Source organism: Ptychodera flava, assembly GCF_041260155.1.
Source record: "Ptychodera flava strain L36383 chromosome 3 unlocalized genomic scaffold, AS_Pfla_20210202 Scaffold_26__1_contigs__length_13983176_pilon, whole genome shotgun sequence".
Classification (NCBI taxonomy): Eukaryota; Metazoa; Hemichordata; class Enteropneusta; family Ptychoderidae; genus Ptychodera; species Ptychodera flava.
Genome location: NW_027248280.1, coordinates 11,364,021 through 11,387,474, shown reverse-complemented (window position 1 = coordinate 11,387,474; position 23,454 = coordinate 11,364,021). Strand labels below are relative to the sequence as shown.

Here is a 23,454-nt window from a genome sequence, read left to right as displayed (position 1 = left end):
TGTGGCTAATGATATTCTTGCGACCTGCCCTTCATTCCAAGTTGCCCGATCTAGTTTATGCATGTATTACATATATCTAACATTTACAATAGTATCGTGTGCCAGATTTATGTCAGCTAAACTGGTGCAACCACAATGCCAGTTGTCATTCCCATCGGTATTTTCTGTGTACATCGTCCCAAGGTGGGAAAACACAGACATGATTGGAATGCAATTATATTACATATGCGTCAATATGAAAATAATCACGGTCGGATCTCTACGAGACAAAAGTAGAAATTTGACAATATGATGGAGCAGAACATGATCAATATTTGGTATATATATATATATATATATATATATATATATATATATATATATATATATATATATATATATATATATATATATATATATATATAATATATATATATATATATTGGTGATTGCGTTTAACGTATAGTAGTGGGTATTTTTTGTTTTACTGTCTTGTGTATTAAACGATAAGGCACAGCCAGACACAGCTGTAATCTGCGTGTCAGTGCAGACTGTGCTCCATAGTGGAGAGACTGCGTACGACACTACGATCCTTTAACGCTATGTTTCGAAAGTTTGCCAGACTTTATTCATCAGTCGCCTCAAGTTCATCTTCAGTGGATAAATTGTGTGTTATATTGGAAGATTGAATGCATTCTTATGTTGTCCCGCTGGAAGATTGGTCTTTCATTCTGGAAGCTAGGATGTAGAAATTTGTTTAGTTGTATTCAAGGTCGTGTTCGTATTGTGTTTACTAGTTTGAGTAATAGATTCATATATGTGGTCGTTAAAATGTTAATGTTGTGAGTTTCTGTCAAAATGTTGTATTTTTTCTCTGTTATAAGTTGTCAGTTGCAAAGTTTTGTTTGAAATCGTTGGTTGACGTGTTATTTTTGACGCTTCGCTAGTATGTAATCATTAGTGTATACAATGTTATTCCGCTTCCTTTATCTAACGGTTTGATTGGTATCTCATCCTTCTCATAGTGTTCTTCATATCATGCTTTCGATGTGAGATTTATTCTATTCTGTGTTTTGGAAGGGGAATTTCAGATGAATTCGAGGCGGCTATGTGTATTGATCATCATTTTGGTTTGTGCTCGTATAATGCAGTATATTTGTTGACGTAATATGCATAATTTGTTCTCTGTTTCTGTGCCGGCTTATGATGTTAACTCCCGTATTAATTTTGTAATTTTACGTGTAATTTTAGTGTACATGTTTTGTATTGAGGCATGGCACGGTGTTAATACGGTAACTCTCCCTTTTGAGTTTGTGTTGGCCTTTAAAAAGGCCGTTAGGTATTGTGATCCTTGTTTGGCCCATGCTGTATCCAGTTATGTACGTTGTTATATTCACGACGTTAACTGTTGCTGGAATGTTTGTGGTTTCTTTTCGATTCATTATACGGCCTAGGATCTTGTCTTGTTAATTTTCACTCACCACAGTCACATGAGGTCCAATCCGCTCCGCGTCTTTGCGCCACATAGACGTGTGCACATATGTCCGTCTTCTTCTCAGGCACATGTACACACGTCCATGGCAAGCCGGAACAGACCAGAGGTCCAGTGCAGGTCTTTTACTGATCATCTTCGTGTATTCATATGTCCTATTCGTTGTTGGAGGGAGACAGGGGTTACCGTCGGTTTTTCTTAACATGAAATACTAACCGTTACGTTTTTGTTATCTTGTTTGTATTGAGCGTGTTGCTGGCTCTTCTTTCCGCCTTTATGTTGATTGGTTAGTTTTCTTTCTGGTCGCATTTAATTGGATGTTAACTGAGCACTGTATTTGGCTGTTATTTGTGTATTCTGATCAGTGTAATTTTTGTGATTTCAGAATCTTGTGTTTTAGATTAGCGATATTGGGTTTTATCTGCAGAAATTGATGTTTGTATTTTCTGTGGGAAATAAATAATATTTGTGTTGATGTCGACATTTGGAAACCAACTCAGAGCGTTTGTTCAACAACGTAGATTTGTCGGCATTGTTTGAGTATGTTTGAGTAGCTCGCTGCTTTGTCAATAATTGACAAAGAAATGTCAAGGACTTGGTCCTTACTTTTCAAGTCTCATACATACTTTGAGAACTCAGTATTGTTCTTATATTTCTCGTTACGGAATGTTTGCATGTGGTTAGTGAAGCGGGTCTTGAAGGAAGGTGTTATCAGTGAGGCCGATGTAAATTCTCTCTGTGTTGTCCTCCGTTGATACTTTGGCGTTGTAAACCACGCCTGTAACTTTACAGTTACCCTTCAAGGGACATGTAGACTTGACCCGGAAATAAGAGTCTGCTTGTTGATCCTCACGGTTATCTCTGGCAATAACCCTCTTATTATGCGATTTTATAATACTTGTCATATCCTTCATACACTTTAATTGTGTTTCTGTTGAACATCTTGTTAAGTTTATACCCCTTTGGAAAGTGTTTGTCAACAAGTTGAAGACATTTTTTGCCGGTTTTGGCTGAATGGGGGTTTAACAACGTGATGTGACGTTTCCTGTTATTGTTTCTCCTCGTTGATTGGTTTGCCTTGACATATGCAATTTGTTCGGTGTATCAGCTTGTGCTTAGCGCCGTATTGTATTGACACTTGTATTTATTAAAGATGCCCTTATCACTGGATAATGTTGAGACGCTTATTGCGTCAGGTATGACGCAATAAGCGAGCGCAGTAGGTCGTTTGGTTTACGATACGGCTAGAACTTAAAAACATCAGAGTAAATGTCACGTCCAAGAAGTCTGTTACTTTCTGGTTTGTCTCAATTGTGATTTTCAGGCCAATATCACGAAACACCTTTGTGATTCCAAATTTATCTCCTCTCTGTTGGAAATCTCCGCACTGTTGGAAATTCTCCACGCCGATGGAAATTTCTCTCTACTGTTGAAAATTCTCCGCACTGTCTGAAAGTTCTCTGAACTGTTAAAAACTCGATGCGTAAAATTTGTCTCTCCTGTTTGAAATTTGTCTCTACTGAAAACGGTTTGAAATTTTGCTCCAAGTACATCAGAAATGTTGTCTAAAACCCACATCAGAAACAACATGACTCGAGCAGAAAACCTCTCTGAATAATCCGTCCAAAAACAAACAAATCAACATAAAGCCCTTCGATAAAGGAAGAGGCATAGCAATTGTGAATAAGACAGATTACATTAGAGAATATAATAGACGGCTGCAAAATGCAAACTTTTACTGTAAAAGAACACAGGGCGACATAACCTTACGGTAGAATTAGTTTACGAAATCATTAAAATAACGAGGCGACTTTCATATGGAGTGCAAAGTTTCTACGAGTCCGTTGTGGGCCGGGGTACATTATTGCAATAATGTACCCCGGCCCACAACGGACTACGCCTCGTCCATTATGTAGTGCAAAGTTTACTTTCGTCCATTGTGGGTCGATGGGGTATTGCTGCTTAAATTAAATATTGTAATTTTTTTGTCTTTTATCCAGCCAGTGAATGCTATCATGCTGTTGACGGGAACGATTATCGTGGCACTGTTTCGGTGACTGTTAATGGGAATACTTGTCAAAAATGGACAGAACAGAGTCCGCATCGGCATGTAAATACCCCAGAGGATCGCCCAAACACCGGCCTTGGAGAACATCACTACTGTCGTAACCCTGACGGAGAGAACAGTACTTGGTGCTATACGACAAATTCTTCTGTTCGTTGGGAATTGTGTGATATCGGACAACCAGGTGAAAATTGTGGTGAGCAAGTCGAAACGTTATTTGTTTCTCGAACACAGTCTATTTCATTCAAAACAAATGTTTTGTCCGTCTGTCTCTATGGCTACCAATTTAGTAGCAATTTGAGCTTTTTTGAAATTGAAGTGATGTGGCTTAGGATATTGTAGCAGCCTCCCCTTCATTCCTAGTGGCCCGATATAGTTTATGCATGAATTACATTCATCAAACAGTTGCAATATTGTGAGCCACAATTGTGCCAGCTCACCCGGTGCAACCGCAATACAAGTTGATATATCTATCGCTATTTTCTGTGTACATCGTCCTAAGAGATTAAAAGTGGGGAAACGTACACATGATTAGAATGTAAGTAAATTGAATTTGCGTCAATATGAAAAGAATCAGGATTAGATCTCCACGAGACGAAGAAAGGCCAAGAAGGCTTTGCCGGCCAAACCCAATCAATGATAATTGAACGCCCCTTTTCAGTGCTTTCATCTCTGTTACAGATTAAACGATAAACTGCATAAGGTATGATCATGGACATTACTACCTGTATTACCAAAGCGTTTGGTTGATAGCTACTTGTTGATCACTAAATGTCGTTTTTCGATCACATTTCTCTATTTAATCGTATAAAGGGGACGCTTCACCCAAGATGGCGAATGTTGCTAAAAATGACTATTTTGCAAATGTCCATTCAATTTTAATTCATTTGTTAACCCAAGATTAAAATATTGGTGTAAATTTATGCAAATGCATGCTAATAACCCGATTTCCTAACTACTTTTCTCCCAATTTCAAAATTTCCAAAGAATTTAACTGCACTCTGGCTGGGTAAAATTTTCTGAAATTTTCATATTATGTTCATTAAATGCTATATAAAAGAACGACTATTTTGTTTGTTAAGAAAGTTACATTTTGAATAAGAGGCATTTTAATTTTGCTTATCATGCTTTTAATCACTTTTTTGAGTGTCAGTCTTTCAGCCTCTGCCATTTTAGAATGAGGATAGATAATGCAAAATAAAATAGGCGTTTTATTGTACATACTCTTCTTTCAAGTAAAATATTACATTTCAGACACTATCGTCTAGTTTTTGACTTTAATTAATTTTTATCAATAATACCAAAATTAAGGTTTTTACCCCAATATACAACCGCTTAATTCTTCGAATAAACTACTGCTACCATACCAAACTTTACAATCTCTGCGTATTGAAATAATCGCAATCATACCAATCCATAATCCTATGACAATAGGTCAGAATTCGCAAGACAACAATTGTAAACATAGACACAAAACAGCACAGAACAGACAGTAAATAGACGGTACACAAACAAAGTCATAATATGAAAGAAAGATATATGGACCTCTGGCCAGAAGACCAAGAAGTGATGTCATGTGTTTCGAAAATAGTAAGCGCATCCTGCCCCACATGTGGCACCCGCCATATATCAATCTATAAGTCAGATAGGTAGTGGTCGCTAACTAAGGCCCAATGTCACCGATGCCATCAGTGATCATTTGTCGAAGAGAGATATTGTATTTATTGTCGTCTTTGATGAGAAATATTACTTTGAAAAAAAACTGTAGGCAACATGCAGTTCTACCTTAAAATTTCCTCATAATGTATCTGATTTCAAGGCAGCTATATTGCTGAGATTATTTACATTTCAATTATAAGTTAATAGTGTAAATGTATTTTAGAAACCAATGAATGCTATCATGCTGTTGACGGGAACGATTATCGTGGCACTGTTTCGAGGACTGTTAATGGGAATACATGTCAAGTATGGACAGAACTGAGTCCGCATCTACATTCAAGAACCCCAGAGTATTATCCGAACGCTGGTCTTGGAGAACATAACTACTGTCGTAACCCTGACGGAGAGAAGAGTGCTTGGTGCTATACGGCATATTTGTCTGTTAGTTGGGATTGTGTGATATTGGACAATCAGGTGAAAATTGTGGTGAGCAAGTTTGTTTCATTCGATAAAACATCCTATTCGCTAGTCTCTATGCTCAAGAATTTACAGGCAATTTTTTTACATTGGAATAATGTGGCTTAGGATATTCTTACTCACATTTAGTTATTTTAGCTTCGGAAAAAATATTAATAGTTTTCTCTTAGTCTACAATATTCAGTGAATCTTCATTTTGGTGAAATTCAAAATCCAAATTTAGCGCACACATCCCTTTGTAACTACACTAGTCTCACAAGTACATTAAGATGAATTATCAAATGTCTATAAATACACAGATTTAGTTAATTTTGTATTGCAAAAAATATTGATTTCATATTTTCCACGTAGACTACAATGTACAGTGAATATTCATTTCGATGAAATTCCAAAATCCTATTTCTTGCAGCTACATCCATTTGTACCACCCTAGTCTAATCAAGTACATTAAGTTCAAATCAGGCCAATCGCTGAAAAATAATGGATTTAGGGTATACATACTGGCGATTTCATAGTCCCGGCATGCCAAGACACAAGTCACAGTGATTCTAGTATCGTCTAATATCGATATTATATTCATGAAATAACTTATACATTTCGGGTAAATTTCGGCTATTTCAAAGACCCGGCGTGCCGAACACAAGGCAGATTATTCTTTATTGTCTTATATCAATAAATGAGTCCTCAATAAAGGAAACAGTCGCTTTAAAGAGTTCATGTAGTATGCGCCTCGAAAGTCAATGACTTAAACTTTTGTACAAGTTTTCCTTTATGAATCTTCTGTCATTGTCTTTCAAAATTAAAGATACAATCGGAGGTCACCTTGGAAGATTGGGAACGACAGAAACACACTACCAGAGACATTCCGTAATTTAAATTCAAAATGGTAACTATCCCTGTGTTAGCTGTGTGGAGAAAATATAATTACAATTTTCAAAAAACTATGACCATGCACGTTTTTACTCAAATAAGCACAATGCATTTTATATTATCACAAATGTAAATGCCCACTTGCCTCAGTCCTCTCTATCCCATTGAAATGACTATTTTCCACATCCCGTGACGTAGTCTATTTTTGCTAATATTTGTAATTCAATACCATAATATTTAGGACAAACAAGCATGGTAAACCAGCTATTAGTGTTGCTTCCCGAGTCTTGATAAGTGCCCTTCCTCTCAAGGTCCATCGTCACGATATTTTCAATGTTTTTGAAAGTTTAATGAAAATATTGCTCTTTAAAATCCTTACATGTTGATTTTGCTTCCTGTAATCCCTTCTTTTAGCGCACGTGTTCACACACGCGAGATAATGCAATAGCGACGTCTGTCTGTCTATCCTAGTGTGGTGTGTGTGTGAGTGTATGTGAGTGGGTGTGTTTGTCTGTCGTTTTACACGATGACTCAAAAACGCCTGAACAGAATCTAATCAGATTTAGTAGACAGGTTCCATATGCTAATTGCAAGAACTGATCAGATTTTGGTTAGTGTGCTTTGCATATTCAAGAAGTTATAACATATCAGTTTTTTCATATAATGATTTCCCTTTGGAGATAGTAATAACAGTGTCGACATATATCAAGAAATACTGCAAAAACTTTCATGAAACTTTTCACATATAACCTACCCAGCACGTCACCATGCAAGTATTTATGGAAAAGCGAAACCACTCGGTTTATCACAATTCTAGTATGCATTTGCGGTAAAAGTTGGTGTCTTGTCTGCTTGTGACTTGGAAGCAATAGTTGTAGGTAAAACAGTTGGATGTTGACGACAATTTGTTATGCGCAAAAAGCAAGCGCAGTGAGCAAAAAAGGACAGCAGGCTATATCAGGTTACATATAGCCAAAGGTGTGTTTGAGCGCTAGTGACGGAGTTGTCACCAAACCCAGTTTTGTGCTAAGTGAGTTTGGCTCAGCTACTCAGAGTATCTGAATAATTCGTGAGTTGCAATAATAAGTAGTGTTTACTTTCGCTTCAGATTTAAACTACACACCCATCATTACATCTTTGAGATCTACACATTGCCAATATGGTTGCCAACCTACAACAGAAACAACATACCAACAAACAACAGAGCCACCAACGACATATCTTTCATCTGATGAGGTATCGTCCTCTGACAAGACTGCGACGAAGGGCGCTAGTACAAACTTTGAAGCATCGAGCAATGGCAAGGCTACGACAAATTACCTATTCGTAAATGACGTCACCCAACGAATGTTGCCGAAAAACGCAACGTCGAAGTCTACATACATCGTCACCCTTGAAGACGAGTCAAAAACATTTCCACCTGAAGAAAAGAGTGTACTTGACAGCACAACCTATGGAAATTTGATCAAGACTTACAACGGTAAAGTACACAATACATTTTCAAAGTCGATATAGACCTCTATACTAAAGGCATCATCGCATCGCAGTCGGTCAATATTTATGATATGATCGTCACTGCATGAAAACCCTATAATACTTACAGCATTAGCATGGATTATTTCCTGTATTTTAGATGAAAAGTGCATATACAGATGAATACAGTCAAGAACCCATTGCTTGTATTCAGCAAGCATGTATTCATGTGGACACATGTGAATTTACGTGTATTGTTATATAATACAGGCATGTCATAAGTGTGAATTTGCCTGACTGTATTATTGCATTTTGATGTGGTGCGTGAAAGTACACACACAGTAGAACAACTATCGCAACATCAATATTGATCTCGGCTGTGGCTGTTGGCAGCTACTACAAAGTACCTTAAAATATTGATTAATCATGGCCAATTAGCACTCATGTGATCTTTTTCTTTTTACATTTTCACATTTTTCAGGTGTCGGAAACGATCTGGCGGTACATATCATATTAGCCATTTCTTGTTCACTAATGTTTTGCCTAATTGTCCGAATGATTATGACATTCCTAGCACGGCGCAAGAAATTATCTCGAAGGGAGGACGTGTTTAATGACCATGGAAAATACGTATCTTGGAGTTATTCTTGAAAATAATGTTGACTTCGTAATTAATATTATGCATCATGTGTGCATGCATACCTGCATCGATGTTTTCCTAGGTGGTTGTTAAACGTTTTAGTAATATATAAATGTTGAATTCGAGCAGTAAGGTACCATTGTTAGAAGTCAATGTACTGTATTGTATTGAATTGTATAATTATTTTCACAAGATGACAAACATAGCAATTATTACCAAGTCAAATTCAAAAAGTCTACAATCTGATCGGTTCACGGAAAATAGTTCTATCTGAACTAGTCTAGTCCGTGGCCAAGGAAAATAGTACATCATTATAGTGTAACTGAAATACCGTGTAAGACATTGATGCTCACAGTACATAGTATGCCAAATGAGTACATGGAAACTACGTAATAGTCAATACAATATACACAAGCTTGGACTTTGGTCATAAATAACTATATAAGCAATGTGTAAGATAAGACTATCTACTCCATTCAGTATAAAGGTAAAATATATTGAAAGACACATTTTATATTATAAATAGAAAGTACAATATGGATTATTTCAATTACACCCGTGGCCACTTTAGTGTTGATCAAGGCTACTTGATACAGACAGAAATTCTGCTTGTACAGAGGCAAAACTAGCTCTGTCTGGGGTTGTAAATGAAAGTTTACGATTGGCACCCTGTGTTCAAGATTGAGATACAATGTAACATTACCATGCACTGGTCCATGTACAAGTCTTGTTTATTTCAATTTCCCCAGACACACTGTCTGCATGGGACATACAATTTTACTTGATGCTATAGCAGTGAGCTCATGAAAGTGTGTTGCCTCAATAAACTAATTATCGAGTAGAGGCTTTCATGAATGGAAGTGGTATCTTGTGTCTCAATTTTTAGCACGGAGTGCCAATTGTTATCTCTCATTTACAACCCTTGGCAAGGCCTGTTTTGTCTACATACAAGCAGAGTTTCTGTCTGTATCAAGTAGCCTTGATCAACACTAAAGTGGCCACGGGTGTAAGTTATACACGTCAAACAAAACACTTGAGAAATGTGTACAATAGCACTATTCATACATTAAACAAGTTTTTAATGTGTTCCTAAATGTATTTGCTCAGTGCAATGTATAACCGATCATCAATTTCTTAACTCAAATCGATGATCACATTTCTGCGGCAAGTTTAACTACAATGTATTGGTTTCTCACTATGATGTCAGTTTGTTTTGAAATGTGGCTTGCAGAGTACTCTGATTATTGACTATTCCAGTATGTTTAGTATATCTGCAAAAAATGTGAATAAATATTGATGCAATTAATTGTAAAGACAACTGTGTTATTATGGCAAGTTTGTCAGAAAGCGTACCATAGGCCGTACATTGATAACAATTAATAATCTTGTTTTCCCCACAAAGTAAATAATTCATTGTTTTAATATTTAGAAAATTCCCGTCAGTGGGATTGAAAATCCAATTTAGGAGGCCTTGTACGAAGTATTCATTTTTGATAGTGCGGCACAGATTGACATTGATCGGGTTGTAATCTTAAGGTAGTGTGTGCCTCGAAAGTGAAAGACAAACCTTTGCTCAAATTTTCCTCAAAAAAAACTTTCAACAAATCTCTTTCAAAATAAAAATAATAAAAAATCGGGTATAACACAATTACCTTACTGGCGCGATCGTTGTTGACTTTGTCAAATTTAATCCGGTGATAATCTGGTGACAGCGTCCACAGCTTAGTAATTAACCCTTGCTTACTTTGGCTAATTAGGCACTCAAACTCATCAGATAATAGATACAGCATTTTGATAAAACGTTAACGCAAGATTGTCAAGGGCAGTGCTAAGCTTAAGACCAAAACACCAAAGGTTGGTAGAATATATCTTTATTAGCATTACAACGAAACACCTACCCACCCCTGGGGACGGACATGTAGACAACACCCTGTGATTATACATAGAAATTGTTATAATTAATTTAGGCTGAAAATTAAATGGATCGGGAACTTACAAAATAATAATTAGGATTTCTACTTCATACAGTGAATTTTTTAATCAAAATGTGACTATGACCTCCTACATGAGGACCATAATTTAGCTGTTGCTAGGCGACAAACACTTGTCATTATGTCGACGACCAATACCAATGTTTGCCATCAGCAAAAAATTGGTTGTCCTTAGTTCAAGCAAAACGTATTTTACACGTAATTTCCGTCGATAAAATACTATTAATATTTCTTATGTTGGTGGTAAATAATTCTCCAGAATATGTGTTAATATCGGAATCAGTGCAGAACACAGTCAAAGGTTTTTACTATTTAATCAGTGGAAACCAGTAAGTCGTAAAGATAAAAGATTGGGTGCGTAATTGATAGTGTGAAATTGTGTTACGACTTGGATATTCTATAAATACAGTACAAATTTAATAACAACTCATTGAAACACCTAACAGGGTAAACCTGTTGCAATGATATATAGCAGGACTAAAATTCGTTACATAATAATCATATCATCGTTTTATGCTACTTTGTTGAAATATATAATATCATCTCTTGGCAATAAAAACGCTATTACGGTAACACACATTTCATAAATTAGTCACGTATATTACAAACTTAATTTCCACATGATTTCACCAAGTAATCTTGTGTACCATAACGAAAACGTAATTAATTGCAGATAGAATGACAAAGTCTAGGGCAGAAATTTAGCAGGCCTACCATGAAAGAAAAAAAAGCAGTGAGATACCTACTTGGCAAAAGAACGCGAGAGAGACGAAGACGAAACTACATTCCATCTTCTCAACTTAGTTGTGTACAAAGAATTCGAAAAAATGAGCAAAATAGAATGCGCCTGAGAAAACACAGAGGTAAATGTACATAAAGTACATAAGTTTGGTGAATTAAAGTAAAATTTGTCTTGATTTCATCATTTTTATTTTTAAATATTTCAAACCACGAATGCATCCCATTATTGTGTTTGGGTGTTAAGACAACAATTTTACAGCCTTGTCAAATTGGATCAAGGAATCTGAAATTTCGGGATGTATCGATTTGCTTGTTGTCATCTACTCTATTACATAGCGTCTATTCCCGTAGATGGTGTGTAAATATGTACGTTTCCATTTGATGGCAGTTGACAGCCTAATTGTTACAATACAGTGCCTCATTTGTTTTACGCATTAAGATAGGGTAGAAATTCAGCCTATCGTTACTTCCCTTTGCTCTTTTTTGGTAGCAAGTAATTATTGAAGGCTCGTTACAATTAACACACGAGAGGGCCAGGGCTCAGTAATGGTTACGCTAAATGAAAGTAACAAAAGTGTAGTCGCACTTTAAACTTTGAGCCATATTTGCAAATTTATGACAACCTGTCATGTTTTGAAGTAATAATAGACTTAGTGTACTGCTTCTGAAGCTCATAAAAATTGTGTAACATTTCCTCGTCTTGCTAAAATAATTGAATGAATGTTTTGTGATTGTTGAAAATTAGCAATTATTGGTAATGTGGACCATCTGGCCTATTATTCGAAGGTTTAGGAAGACCAGCGTTTATGCAGAATGGTTAATTGCTGCGCTTTCTGTCTTTAAGTGAGGGTGTGGTCACAAAGGGCTTCAAAATAAGCGCATCCCTCAGAAAAGACAGGTAAAATAGATGCAGATGTTGCAGTAGTTGAACGAGATTTGTCTTACTTTTCAACGAAAACATTAAGGCAGGCAAACTAGACTTTGGGTTAATTTTGTCCAACTCACAGGTGAAAGTTTTCAAGTCGACGGGTAGCATGCCAAGATTCCCCGGCACAAACGCTGCAGGTTCGAAATCATTTCCATATGAAAAGATACCTTACTTGAGGTGTGAACTGACTGTCAATCGGTGATTGCTCTACAAATATCACGGGTGATGTCATATTCATAAACATTGTGATCTTTTGTTCTACTTGATCGGTAGTTTATTTACTCTCTGGGGAGTCATAAGCCGTTAATTCGGTAGTGCGGAATTTTTCCGCTCTCAGGGGATTAGTCTACCTACATGGTTTGTGCCGGCCAATTCCCTCATGAAGTGTCATGAAGTATGTGCCGACTAGCGACGCAAACCACTGACAGACGGGCAATACCTTCAATACTTTGATTTGATTCTTGTTTAAAACTATCATGATTTTTTAAAAAGATATGCTCACACTGGTTGTGACATTTGTGTTACCTGGTGTGCCTATACCAACCGCGTCTAAAAACAAAATTAACATTATTTTCAGAAAGTTGAAAACTGACCAAGTGCCGTTTGTAACAAATGACAAGCCCATCGGAATTATTGACTAATGTTAACTAATAGACATACACAGTTATTCGATATGAAGAAGCCGCTCTACCATAGAACATACCGTCACCAAGGAAAAAACGATTATCTTTATTTTCGTTACTTTTTAAACAGTTCCTTTCGCGGGACATCAATTCCTTGCCAGTTTCCAGAGCCTTGATCAGTAATGCGTGGTCCATTTAAACGCTGATTCCAGCTCCGTTCTAAAGACACACATCGTCAAGGGGAAAAATATAAACCCAATATCTTCAACCTGACATACAGTAAATGTCTTTTACTAATTACATAAAAGGACTTTAAAGCAGCAGCTATTACAAGCTGAATTCAGCTACAAGTTCAGGACATCAAACACCCTTCGTAGGTGATTCTTTTGGTTCTTAGGAGATGTCATTCACCAAAAGAGAATATTTTAGGAATGAAAACAGTTTCAACTTTCGTAGATTCTGTTGTGCTATTATTGTAAACACTATAAATTCTTCTGGAAGTTTGTTACTGTGGTATCGCAGTTAATGTTCCGTGAATGATATAAAGAGAATTGCAACATATGTCTAGCACAATGTACTATTCTCATCCTTTGCTCGACAATCAATTACAAGAGCAACAAATTTGGGTGCGCAATACTTCTGTTTTCGTGTAGATATACATGTAATGCTAATTCGTATTCCAAGATTTATATTTCCCCACTGTGTCTACTTATGAAATTTAACCTGCTTAATTAACGTTATGACCATAGTAAACACGTTCAACTCTTACTGCTCTACCTGTTATGCAATGTGACACATATGGGGAGGATCACAGTTTCTGAGCAAGAAAAAAAGAGTAGGATCTCAATTTTAGTGCAGTTCAGTCTCTTTCTTAGGGGATAGCAGTAATTGAGACTGTAAAAAAAAACAATTCCTTTATAAAGTTTTGAAATATTCTGGGAGATGAGATTTCCACTGGGAAATTATGTGTACGTGTTCAGTTTTGTTATTTAGATTCAATGGATAGAAATGGGGAGGCACTCTTTCTTGCAGAGACTTAAACACGGTCACGCTTGTTCGCGTAGAGTCGTCCCGAAATCCAACCTAGTCATTGTAATTTTTACAGTGTTGTTGAATATTGTTTTAACACATTCCAGGTACGCGTCAAATAGAACCATGTGCATATAGTGGCGCTGATAGTAACATTTCATTTTAAAAGGGATATTACATTGTACAATATCGTGAAGGTATTTTCAAATGCGTTCAAACTACAATAATTGTTTTCTAGTTTCTTGGTCAGGTCGACTTATAAAATGTCTTGTCCACTTTCATGAAGCGGTTAGTAAAAAAAATCACACCTCTTGGCTGTCTTGTCTAACAAACCCTTAGAGATTGCAAGATCTGAGCGTTCTTCATTGTTTATCGAAAAATGACCACGCTGTATTGGACTTTCCGATGTAAAATGTTGCCATCAAACTTACTCTTTACAGGATCCGGAACTACGGATGTACTGCATATTCAATAACTGTTTGTACACATAGCAAGTGAGACATACGCAACTTAAGACATGACAACATGTAATCTAAAAAAAGCAAATCGAATCAGTTGCTGCCAAAAATCAGTCAGAGCACAGGGTGTAGGGTTCATGTTTTAGATTCACTCCCTTCCCCAAAGTAATAGATTTCAGTTTCCTTTTATGCAAGTATAGTTAGTGTCAGGAATTTCAGAACTGTTCTTGCTTACGGCCCGCTATTTATTGGCAGCAGTTGTGCCCCGGTAACGTACCGCGTCTTCAAACAAATAGCATGCATATCAATGGTGGTATTTTGAATTTGGCATTTAAGGTATTGGCCTACTAGACAAGTGTATCTTTGACAAACTGGGACAAAAAATTACCCACACTTTGACATCAGTCATTTTAAAAAGGTGCAGTTCAATTAAGAGGGAAAACAACAGCCATTTGATGATCCATGGTATAAAGTTTGTTCTTTATAGTGTAGACCTTTCGAAATGGTGCATCGGTTCTGTTAATCCTTAGGCTAATAGACAAGTTATTCAGCATTTTGAATGTGTTTTGTGTTACTTTCAGCACCTCACATTATAAAGTTTTCTCTAATGTTCTCAATAAATAATGAATTGGGAATTCTTTAAGAAGAAAGTATTTGAAGAACATTGTATCGAAACCAAAAAAAATCATCATAGACCCTTTTCATAAGTCTAGCGCCCTCCTGTGGCCATTGTGAATTTGAAGTCAAAGCGAGGCCACTGGGGAAAACCCTCCAGCCCCCTGCCCAGGGCTGCGTTCGATTATGTTCCTCGGGGAGCCCTAAGTGACGCCATGATGTTGCCGATGGGGGTTCCCCGAGGAAGTGGGAAAATCGAACGTTACCGGGGGAACAAAATGGTAGACGACAACAACAATACATCCGGAAATCAAAGATTTCGCCACAGAATAGCTATTTTTTTGCCTGTTTATTTTCAACAACTTCACCATGTCACATCAACTGTTTGATTAACTGTACCAACCAAGGTTTTGTCACTGGGGTACTTCCAATTATTGTCAGGAGGCAAAGTCTTCCGCGCATTACAGGTTACGCGGAAAATGTTGTTCCCAGGTATGAGCTAGACGATTCCGAAGTCACTTTCGACTTGAAAGATCAAGTTTTGAAATCATCCTAAATGTAAGTAAAATTATCTTTTTTATCTCTTGATAAGAAATAACAAACGTAACTCAAAAATGTGTTTAATATAAATGATTGCAAATTTAGAAGATCGGTAATACGATATCGTATTGGAACCCTGCATCGCTGCACAAACGTTGGAAAGCCATAGATTAATTTACCACAGTGAGACTGGGATTGCACCCAGCCTCTTCAATCGCGCTTCACGTAAAAATCAACGCAACCCTACGTAGACACTACACCTGCAGGTCTCATGATATTATGAGTGTGTGAAAATACCGGCTGCGATTTGCAACTGTGTTCACACTGACTCTTATTTTCATTTTACATTTTGGAAACACTTAAAAACTATTCTTTAATAAGTTTATTTTAATTTTGTATATGTAGAAAGTTTTCTTTGTGTCTGTGTATGCATATTTTACAGTATGGGCATATGGTCTGAAATAATAAGTAATAAAAAAAATGCAATGCTGAACATAAATCACCGTTTTGAAATTTTAGACCCTCACAGTTAAATATTTTACTGTAATTACAGATTCTTATGGAGTTCCGTGAGCTTCCCCAGCCTGGTGTAGAGGGTAATCGGGGAAAACTTCCATTAACAACAGAGAAGCAACTTTTAATTTTCCTTTGGTACTTAGGTAAGTTTACTGAAGAAATTTGGAAAACATTGAGATTGGGTTTGTTTTAAAAATTTATTGAGAGTTTCACAAGTATTTTTGTGACATTTTTTCCTTTAAAATGTAAGCAGCCAATTTGAGTTTTTCTGAAAGGGGTTTTAATCAATAATTTATATTTATTTCTTGAAATAAGACATGGTTTACTCCTTCCAACACTTACAAGTTACAGTTACTGAGACAATAGTTACTAGGAAAGAGGTCTTTTAGTAACTGTGTTAGGACTTTAAAGCCCCAGTGCTGCTAACTTTTGATGATAATTTCACCATTTTTATATTGAATGTTCCACAATTCCTTGTTCTTCTCCCCAAAGAATGTTGATGTACACAGTATCCAGCTTGTCAACTCAGCCCCTATGGTTGTAAAGTGCATTGTCATTGTTGAAAACTGACCTCTGGTACGTCCGGACTAGAATTCAAATGTAAACAATATTCATGCATTTTACACATATAGACGCTAAGTTGACAAGCTAAATAGTGGGTTTCAACAATCTTTGGGGAGTAGAATAAGAAGTTGCAATTGATTTATAAAAAAAAATTAATGAAACAATCATCGAAAGTTACAATCACTGGGGCTTTAATAATGTAATCAATGAACGGGACAAATTTCAACACACAAATAAGTATCATTTATTTTTTTTTTTAGGTAACAACGAAACATTCAGGTCCATTTCTGATAGATTTGGGGTTTCTAAATCTACAGTTCATCTCTGCTGGGAAAAGAATCGTCCGAATCATTGTTGACAAACTTGTGCCCAGATACATATCATGGCCACGAGGTTTTGATGCACAATCAACAATGGTAGCATTTAGCCACATTTCACATTTGCCGCATGTCATCGGAGCTGTTGATGGTGCTCACATCAGAATAAAAGCACCAAAGCTGCATCCAGATTCATATAACAACAGAAAGAAGTTCCACTCCATTGTTCTGCAGGCAGTATGCAACACAAGGCTACTATTCACAGACGTACATGCTGGTTGGCCAGGTAGTAGCCATGATGCACGGGTGTGGAGGAACTCTCCAATTTACAGAGCACAAAATCAGTTGTTTCCACCAAACAGCCATCTTGTTGGAGACAGTGCGTACCCCTTATCAGCACATCTGATAACACCTTTCCGAGATTATGGCAACCTATCTATTGAGCAGAGAATTTTCAATACAGAAGTCAGCAGGGCTAGGCAAACCATAGAGAGGGCATTCGGACATTTGAAAGGGAGATTCCGAAAACTTCGCGACTTCTTTGCAGATGACATTGAGCTCATCGTTGATGGTACAATCAGTGCTTGTGTAATGCACAACATCTGCATACTGAATGACGAAGAACTTCTCGAAGAATATGAAGATGAAGAAGTAAATAATGATCTTGCTATGCCTTACAATAATGATCAAGCTGGAGTCCAACGCCGTCAAGAACTGATGCAACAACTCAATCAGTGAGGAATGAACAAATGTACACTGAAAGTGTTCATCCCATCTAACATTAAAAAAAAAAAAAACACATTAAAATGTTCATTTAGTGATTCATGAGTGAACTTTTATTGCATAATTAAACTATAAATATTTAAAATGTATATTATAAGTTTAACTTTACATTTTAACTTTTAATACACAAAGTTCATATTTCAATCTACTGCCATACAACACATGTGGAGTGTTTTTGTTTCAAGCTGAAATCGAAATTTTTTTTTTCTGTATGTATATACAACTCATTCATTTTAATAATTTATTTATACAATGAGTCTATGTTTGCCGCATCTTATAATACTAAAAATATTAAATTACATTTATATTAAATTACATTTCAGCATTTCATGTAAGACACCAACAATAAATTCTGACAATAACACATATATTGAAAAAAGCAAAAGTCAGTAGTTTTATATAATAATTTAATTGGTCATAAAAGAGCTTAAATACTTCTAAGTCAGTATATTTTATTAAAATAGCTCAATAATTTACAGTGTAAATGTTGTAAAGAATTAAATAGAATAAATATAATATTTAATTAATACCAACTGGTAACAGAGAATGTAGAACACATCTCAATACAAATTTCAGATTTCATCTTACTTTTAATATATCATACTAAGATAAGCCCTTCCAATGTATATACCAATATCTAAGCTATCAGATGAGTAGTTTTGATAAACATTTTTTTTGACCAAAAATGACAAAAATTGCCCAAAAAATACAATATTGCAGATGTCATCAGAATTTAAATACATTACACTTTGATTGAACTTATGAACCTGTATACCAAATATCAAAGCTATCAGATAAATAGATTTTGGAGAAAACATTTTTTGATCAAACAATGAGAAAATTGCCCCAAAATTACAAGTATGATAATTTCACTACAAATTTTGCAAACTTGACAGAGGTTGTGCAGAGGATCAACTTTCAAAGGAATAAGACAAGCTGTTCCAGAGAAGACTTTTTAACTTAAAACTGACATGCAAATTTCACCCCAATTTGTACACACCTAACTTAGAATAACTAAAGGGACCTAGATAAGTGAATCCGTAATTAATCAACAGGAAGTTGCCAAACAATTTTGCATCCTATGATAACACTGACAGATTATCATAGGTACCATATTTCATAAAGTTTGATGCAGTGCTTCTGGACATTCAACCAATAGACATGCACACTTATGACATAGGTCAATGTCATTGTACCAACCTTGAAGAACATTGTTTGATACATATCTGAGTTATGGTTTTGGACATGAAAAATGGTAACAAAATGGATGCCATGTAGTCATGTTCGATCTTATCGTTCCAAATCAATGTGCATATGTATGACTTAGGTCGATGTCCTTGTATCAACTTTGAATAAAATCGGTTGAGATGTGCCAGAGTTATGGCTCAGGACATGAAAAAATACCGCAATTATACGATGTCGCTCATATTTTATCAGAATTGGTACATACCAGCATGGGTACCAAAGATCAACCAGAAAAACAAGAATGACAAAAGCAAGTAAGGTCTGCAACTTAGGTACTGGAGGTAAACTTTAGAAGCATGCATACGAACTTCTATAGCAATGGGACAAGCAGATCCTTCATACATAAGCAAATGTCAACAAAAATTTAGCTAGAGATACTTGACAAAAAGAAAAGGTTGGAGAGGGGGGAAAAAGTGGGAAAAAATATAAAAGGGATCTTTTAAAAAGGAATGTTACCTCATCAATCTTCTATCCCCTACCCCCTCCTGAATATCAAATGTTCCACCCCTTGGTTGACCATGTTTACATAAGACCAGCAGGCAGTATATTTACAACTTTGGGGATGTTTTAATTAATGCTATGAGTGATATCATTCAAATGTAAACAGCACTTAAATTAGTTACAGATAGTGAGATTCCTTCAACTGTGGGGGGGGGGGATGGGGGATTATGTCATCTGGAATTATCCTGGATCCAAATTTCTCATCAGTTCTTGTGTGTCTTACATGCAAAAGTTGCAAAAATTGGTTAGCAATGAAAAAATTTACCTCAGCTTTGTTTTCTGGATCAAATTTTACTACAAATTGATATTAAACATGACAAAATTATGTTCACAGCCTTCGAAACTGTCTCACAACAAATCTTTGGTTGGTGTAGGTCATTTAAGGTCACAAAAGAAAATTACCTAAAATATAACTATTTGGGGGTTTCCCAACACTTTGAGCAGAAAATTTATCTAATAACATCCCTCGGAACTTTTGTACCAAATTACAAAGCTATCAGACAAGTAATTTTGAGAACAACTTTTCTTGACCAAATATGACACAATTGTCTTAAAAATACAAATTTGTATATTTCAGGACAATTTCCACACATCTGACTATTGTCATCCCTGGACATCTGTACACCAAATATAAAAGACGTCTGTCCAGGGGCTTTAAAATAAAAATATTTTTTATGATTTTTTGACCAAAAATGACAAAACTTGCCCCAAAACAGTAATATTTCCAATTTTGTCGTAATTTCAACAATTAGAAGGGTAACACCCTTGCAACCGTCCAATCCAAATTTGAGAGCAATTGGGCTAGCAGTTTCAGAGAAGAAGAAATTTTACTTAAAATGAGAAAAATAACAAAAAAATTCAGCAAAATTAATAAAATTCAAGATATCTTCACGATATTCATCAAACTGATTTTGATCAACCTTAGTAACCTGTATACCAAATATTATTATTATAGTATATTATTATTATTATATTATTATTGAATAAAAAAAAATTTGACCTAACATTCGGAAAATTGCCCCAATATTACAAATATGAAAATTTCCATTCAATTTGTATACACTGAGGTCATCCTTAGGAACGTGTATACCAACTTTCAAAGCAATCAGATGAGTGGTTTCAGAGTTAAACATTTTTTGACTAAAAACTGAAAAAATTACCTGAAAAATAGGAACATGCAAATTTCATCCTAAATTTTACACACCTACTTTAGAATATCTAAAGGAACCTGCACACCAAGTTTTAACCCAATCTGACCAACGGTTACAGAGTTTTAGTAATTTGCAGGTTTTTCCTTTTTTCCCCTTTATTTGGATATTTTTGACACTGACAAGTTCATTTGAACAAATTCACATCTCCACCCCAAGTTGCACCTGTACACCAAATACTAAGACAGTAGGTTCTGCCGTTTAGCTGTTTTTGACGTGGACGGACATACATTCATACATACGTACATACATACATACATACAGACATGCAAATGGATGCAAATGAACTGATTTAGCTTATACGATTACCTCACATTGGTATACCAAATGTGAGCTAAAAAATGGAACAAATGGTGGCCATTATTGAGTAATATCACAAAACAAATTGATGTGTATGCATTAATGACATAAGGAGTAATCCTTGTACCAAGTTTTAGTGAAATCACTCCAGGCATCTCTGAGATATCTGCGTGAACGGACGGATGGATGCACAGGCGCACATACATGACTAAACCTATAAGTCCCTCGGATGGTATCCTTGGGGACTAAGACGCTTTACATAAAAAGTAGCTGCATTATTTGGTTGGACATATGGTCTCAGAGACAATGTTAACTGTTGATAAATAACAACTTTACAGGGTGCAATCAGTCAGTTTATGAAGTTGAGGACTTCACAGCTTAAAGATGTCGTGAAATCAATGTCTCTGTAATCTTTTGACTCATCAAGAAAGTTACAATTTATCTATCAATTTTGATAAAAGTTCTCTATTGTCACTGTGCATCTCCCTCAGTACTCCGATTATTTGTGCATTATTTTCAGCCATAAATTCTCTAACTTCATCAATCGTACGTTTTGCCCTCTTTTTTCTTTTTGGCTGTACTTGTCGATGTAAGTTATTTTTTTGACCACTGCTGTTATTATCATCACTATTTTCATCATCATCATTATCATCATCAACCAGAGAAATAATGGAAGACCCTGTTGAAGTTGCATGTTTACTACCAGCTACATACATTGGTTGCACTGTAGGATCATTACCCATAATCTCAAACATTGATTCTTCATACATAAATTTTCTTTTATCAGTACCAGTTTTATTGGTATACTGGACATGGTTTCTATATTTTCGTTTTAGGGCTTTCCATTTATCCATGCATTTATCATGAGTGGTCTTAATACCCAGTAGCTCATTCAATTCTTTAGATATTTTTATCCAAGCAGGTTTCTTTTTCTTTGCCCCATTTAATTCACTCCAGTACTTTTTAACAAGATCAATTAGGCAGTTAACATGCCCCTCAGACCAATCTAACCTTTCCTCATTACCTTGATTGATTTTGGCTAATGGTGTTGAGGCTGAGGCTGAGGGTGTTGAGGCTGATGCTGATGCAAGTGACTGTGTTGAGATAGTAAGTGATGGTTTTGAGGCAGAGGCTGACACAAGTGACGGCGTTGAGGCTGAGGCTGGCGCAATTGACTGTGTTGAGGCTGATGCAAGTGACGGTTTTGAGGCTGACGCAAGTGACGGTGTTAAGGATAAGGCTGACGCAAGTGATGGCGTTGAGGCTGAGGCTGATGCAAGTGATTGTGTTGAGGCTGGTGCAAGTGACAATGTAGAGGCTGAGGCTGATGCAATTGATGGTGTTGAGACTAAGGCTGACACAAGTGACGGTGTTGAGACTAAGGCTGACACAAGTGACGGTGTTGAGGCTGAGGCTGACGCAAGTGATGGCGTTGAGGCTGAGGCTGATGCAAGTGATCGTGTTGAGGCTGGTGCAAGTGACAACGTAGAGGCTGAGGCTGATGCAATTGATGGCGTTGAGGCTGAGGCTGACACAAGTGACGGCGTTGAGGCTGAGGCTGATGCAAGTGATGGTGTTGAGGCTGAGGCTGACGCAAGTGATGGCGTTGAGGCTGAGGCTGATGCAATTGATGGCGTTGAGGCTGAGGCTGACACAAGTGACGGCGTTGAGGCTGAGGCTGGTGCAAGTGACAATGTAGAGGCTGAGGCTGATGCAATTGATGGTGTTGAGACTAAGGCTGACGCAAGTGACGGTGTTGAGGCTGAGGCTGACGCAAGTGATGGCGTTGAGGCTGAGGCTGATGCAAGTGATTGTGTTGAGGCTGGTGCAAGTGACAACGTAGAGGCTGAGGCTGATACAATTGATGGCGTTGAGACTGAGGCTGACACAAGTGATGGTGTTGAGGCTGAGGCTGGTGCAAGTGACAACATTGAGTCTGAGGCTGAGGCTGATGTTAGTGATGGTTTTGAGGCTGAGACTGATGCAAGGGCTGGCACCTTCTCAGTATGAACTTGAATGTGACGTTTGACAGGGCCTGGTGGCAGATTTTCTATGATTGGCTGTAAGAGTTGCAGATCTACAGTGTAAAAAAAGAGAAAGAGATCAATGAGGAATTAATAAGGTGTCGATATAATACTAAATTTTCTCTTACTACATCAGTGATGGGTAACAGTTGTCCAACTTATTTTATAAACACATCATACAAACTTTTTGTGCAACAAGGACAACATGAAATTACTTCAAACATACCACTTCTTTCACAAACAGCAGATGTTTCCTTTTAAAAAAGTTATTGATTGAATGTTCCACACAGGAATTATACATTTACCGTATGCGTAAGAACCAACTTGAAAAAGTAGATCATGGATTACAAATCCAAAGCCTCGATCACTTGGGTTTTTGAAATTTTAAAACCCTGAACATACATGTATTGTAAAAC

The 23,454-nt window shown here is 36.6% G+C and overlaps 2 protein-coding genes across 2 annotated transcripts; both read left to right on the top strand.

Moving 5' to 3' along the window:
* Nucleotides 1-17,073: 17,073 nt before the first annotated feature.
* Nucleotides 17,074-17,715, top strand: LOC139125962 (putative nuclease HARBI1). The gene has a single exon (XM_070692037.1). The coding sequence runs from the start codon at nucleotides 17,074-17,076 to the stop codon at nucleotides 17,713-17,715; it is 642 nt and encodes a 213-aa protein (XP_070548138.1).
* A 3,968-nt stretch (nucleotides 17,716-21,683) lies between these two features.
* Nucleotides 21,684-23,024, top strand: LOC139125961 (serine-aspartate repeat-containing protein I-like). The gene is made up of 2 exons (XM_070692036.1): nucleotides 21,684-21,740; nucleotides 22,068-23,024. The coding sequence occupies exons 1-2, from the start codon at nucleotides 21,684-21,686 to the stop codon at nucleotides 23,022-23,024; spliced, it is 1,014 nt and encodes a 337-aa protein (XP_070548137.1).
* Nucleotides 23,025-23,454: the final 430 nt, after the last annotated feature.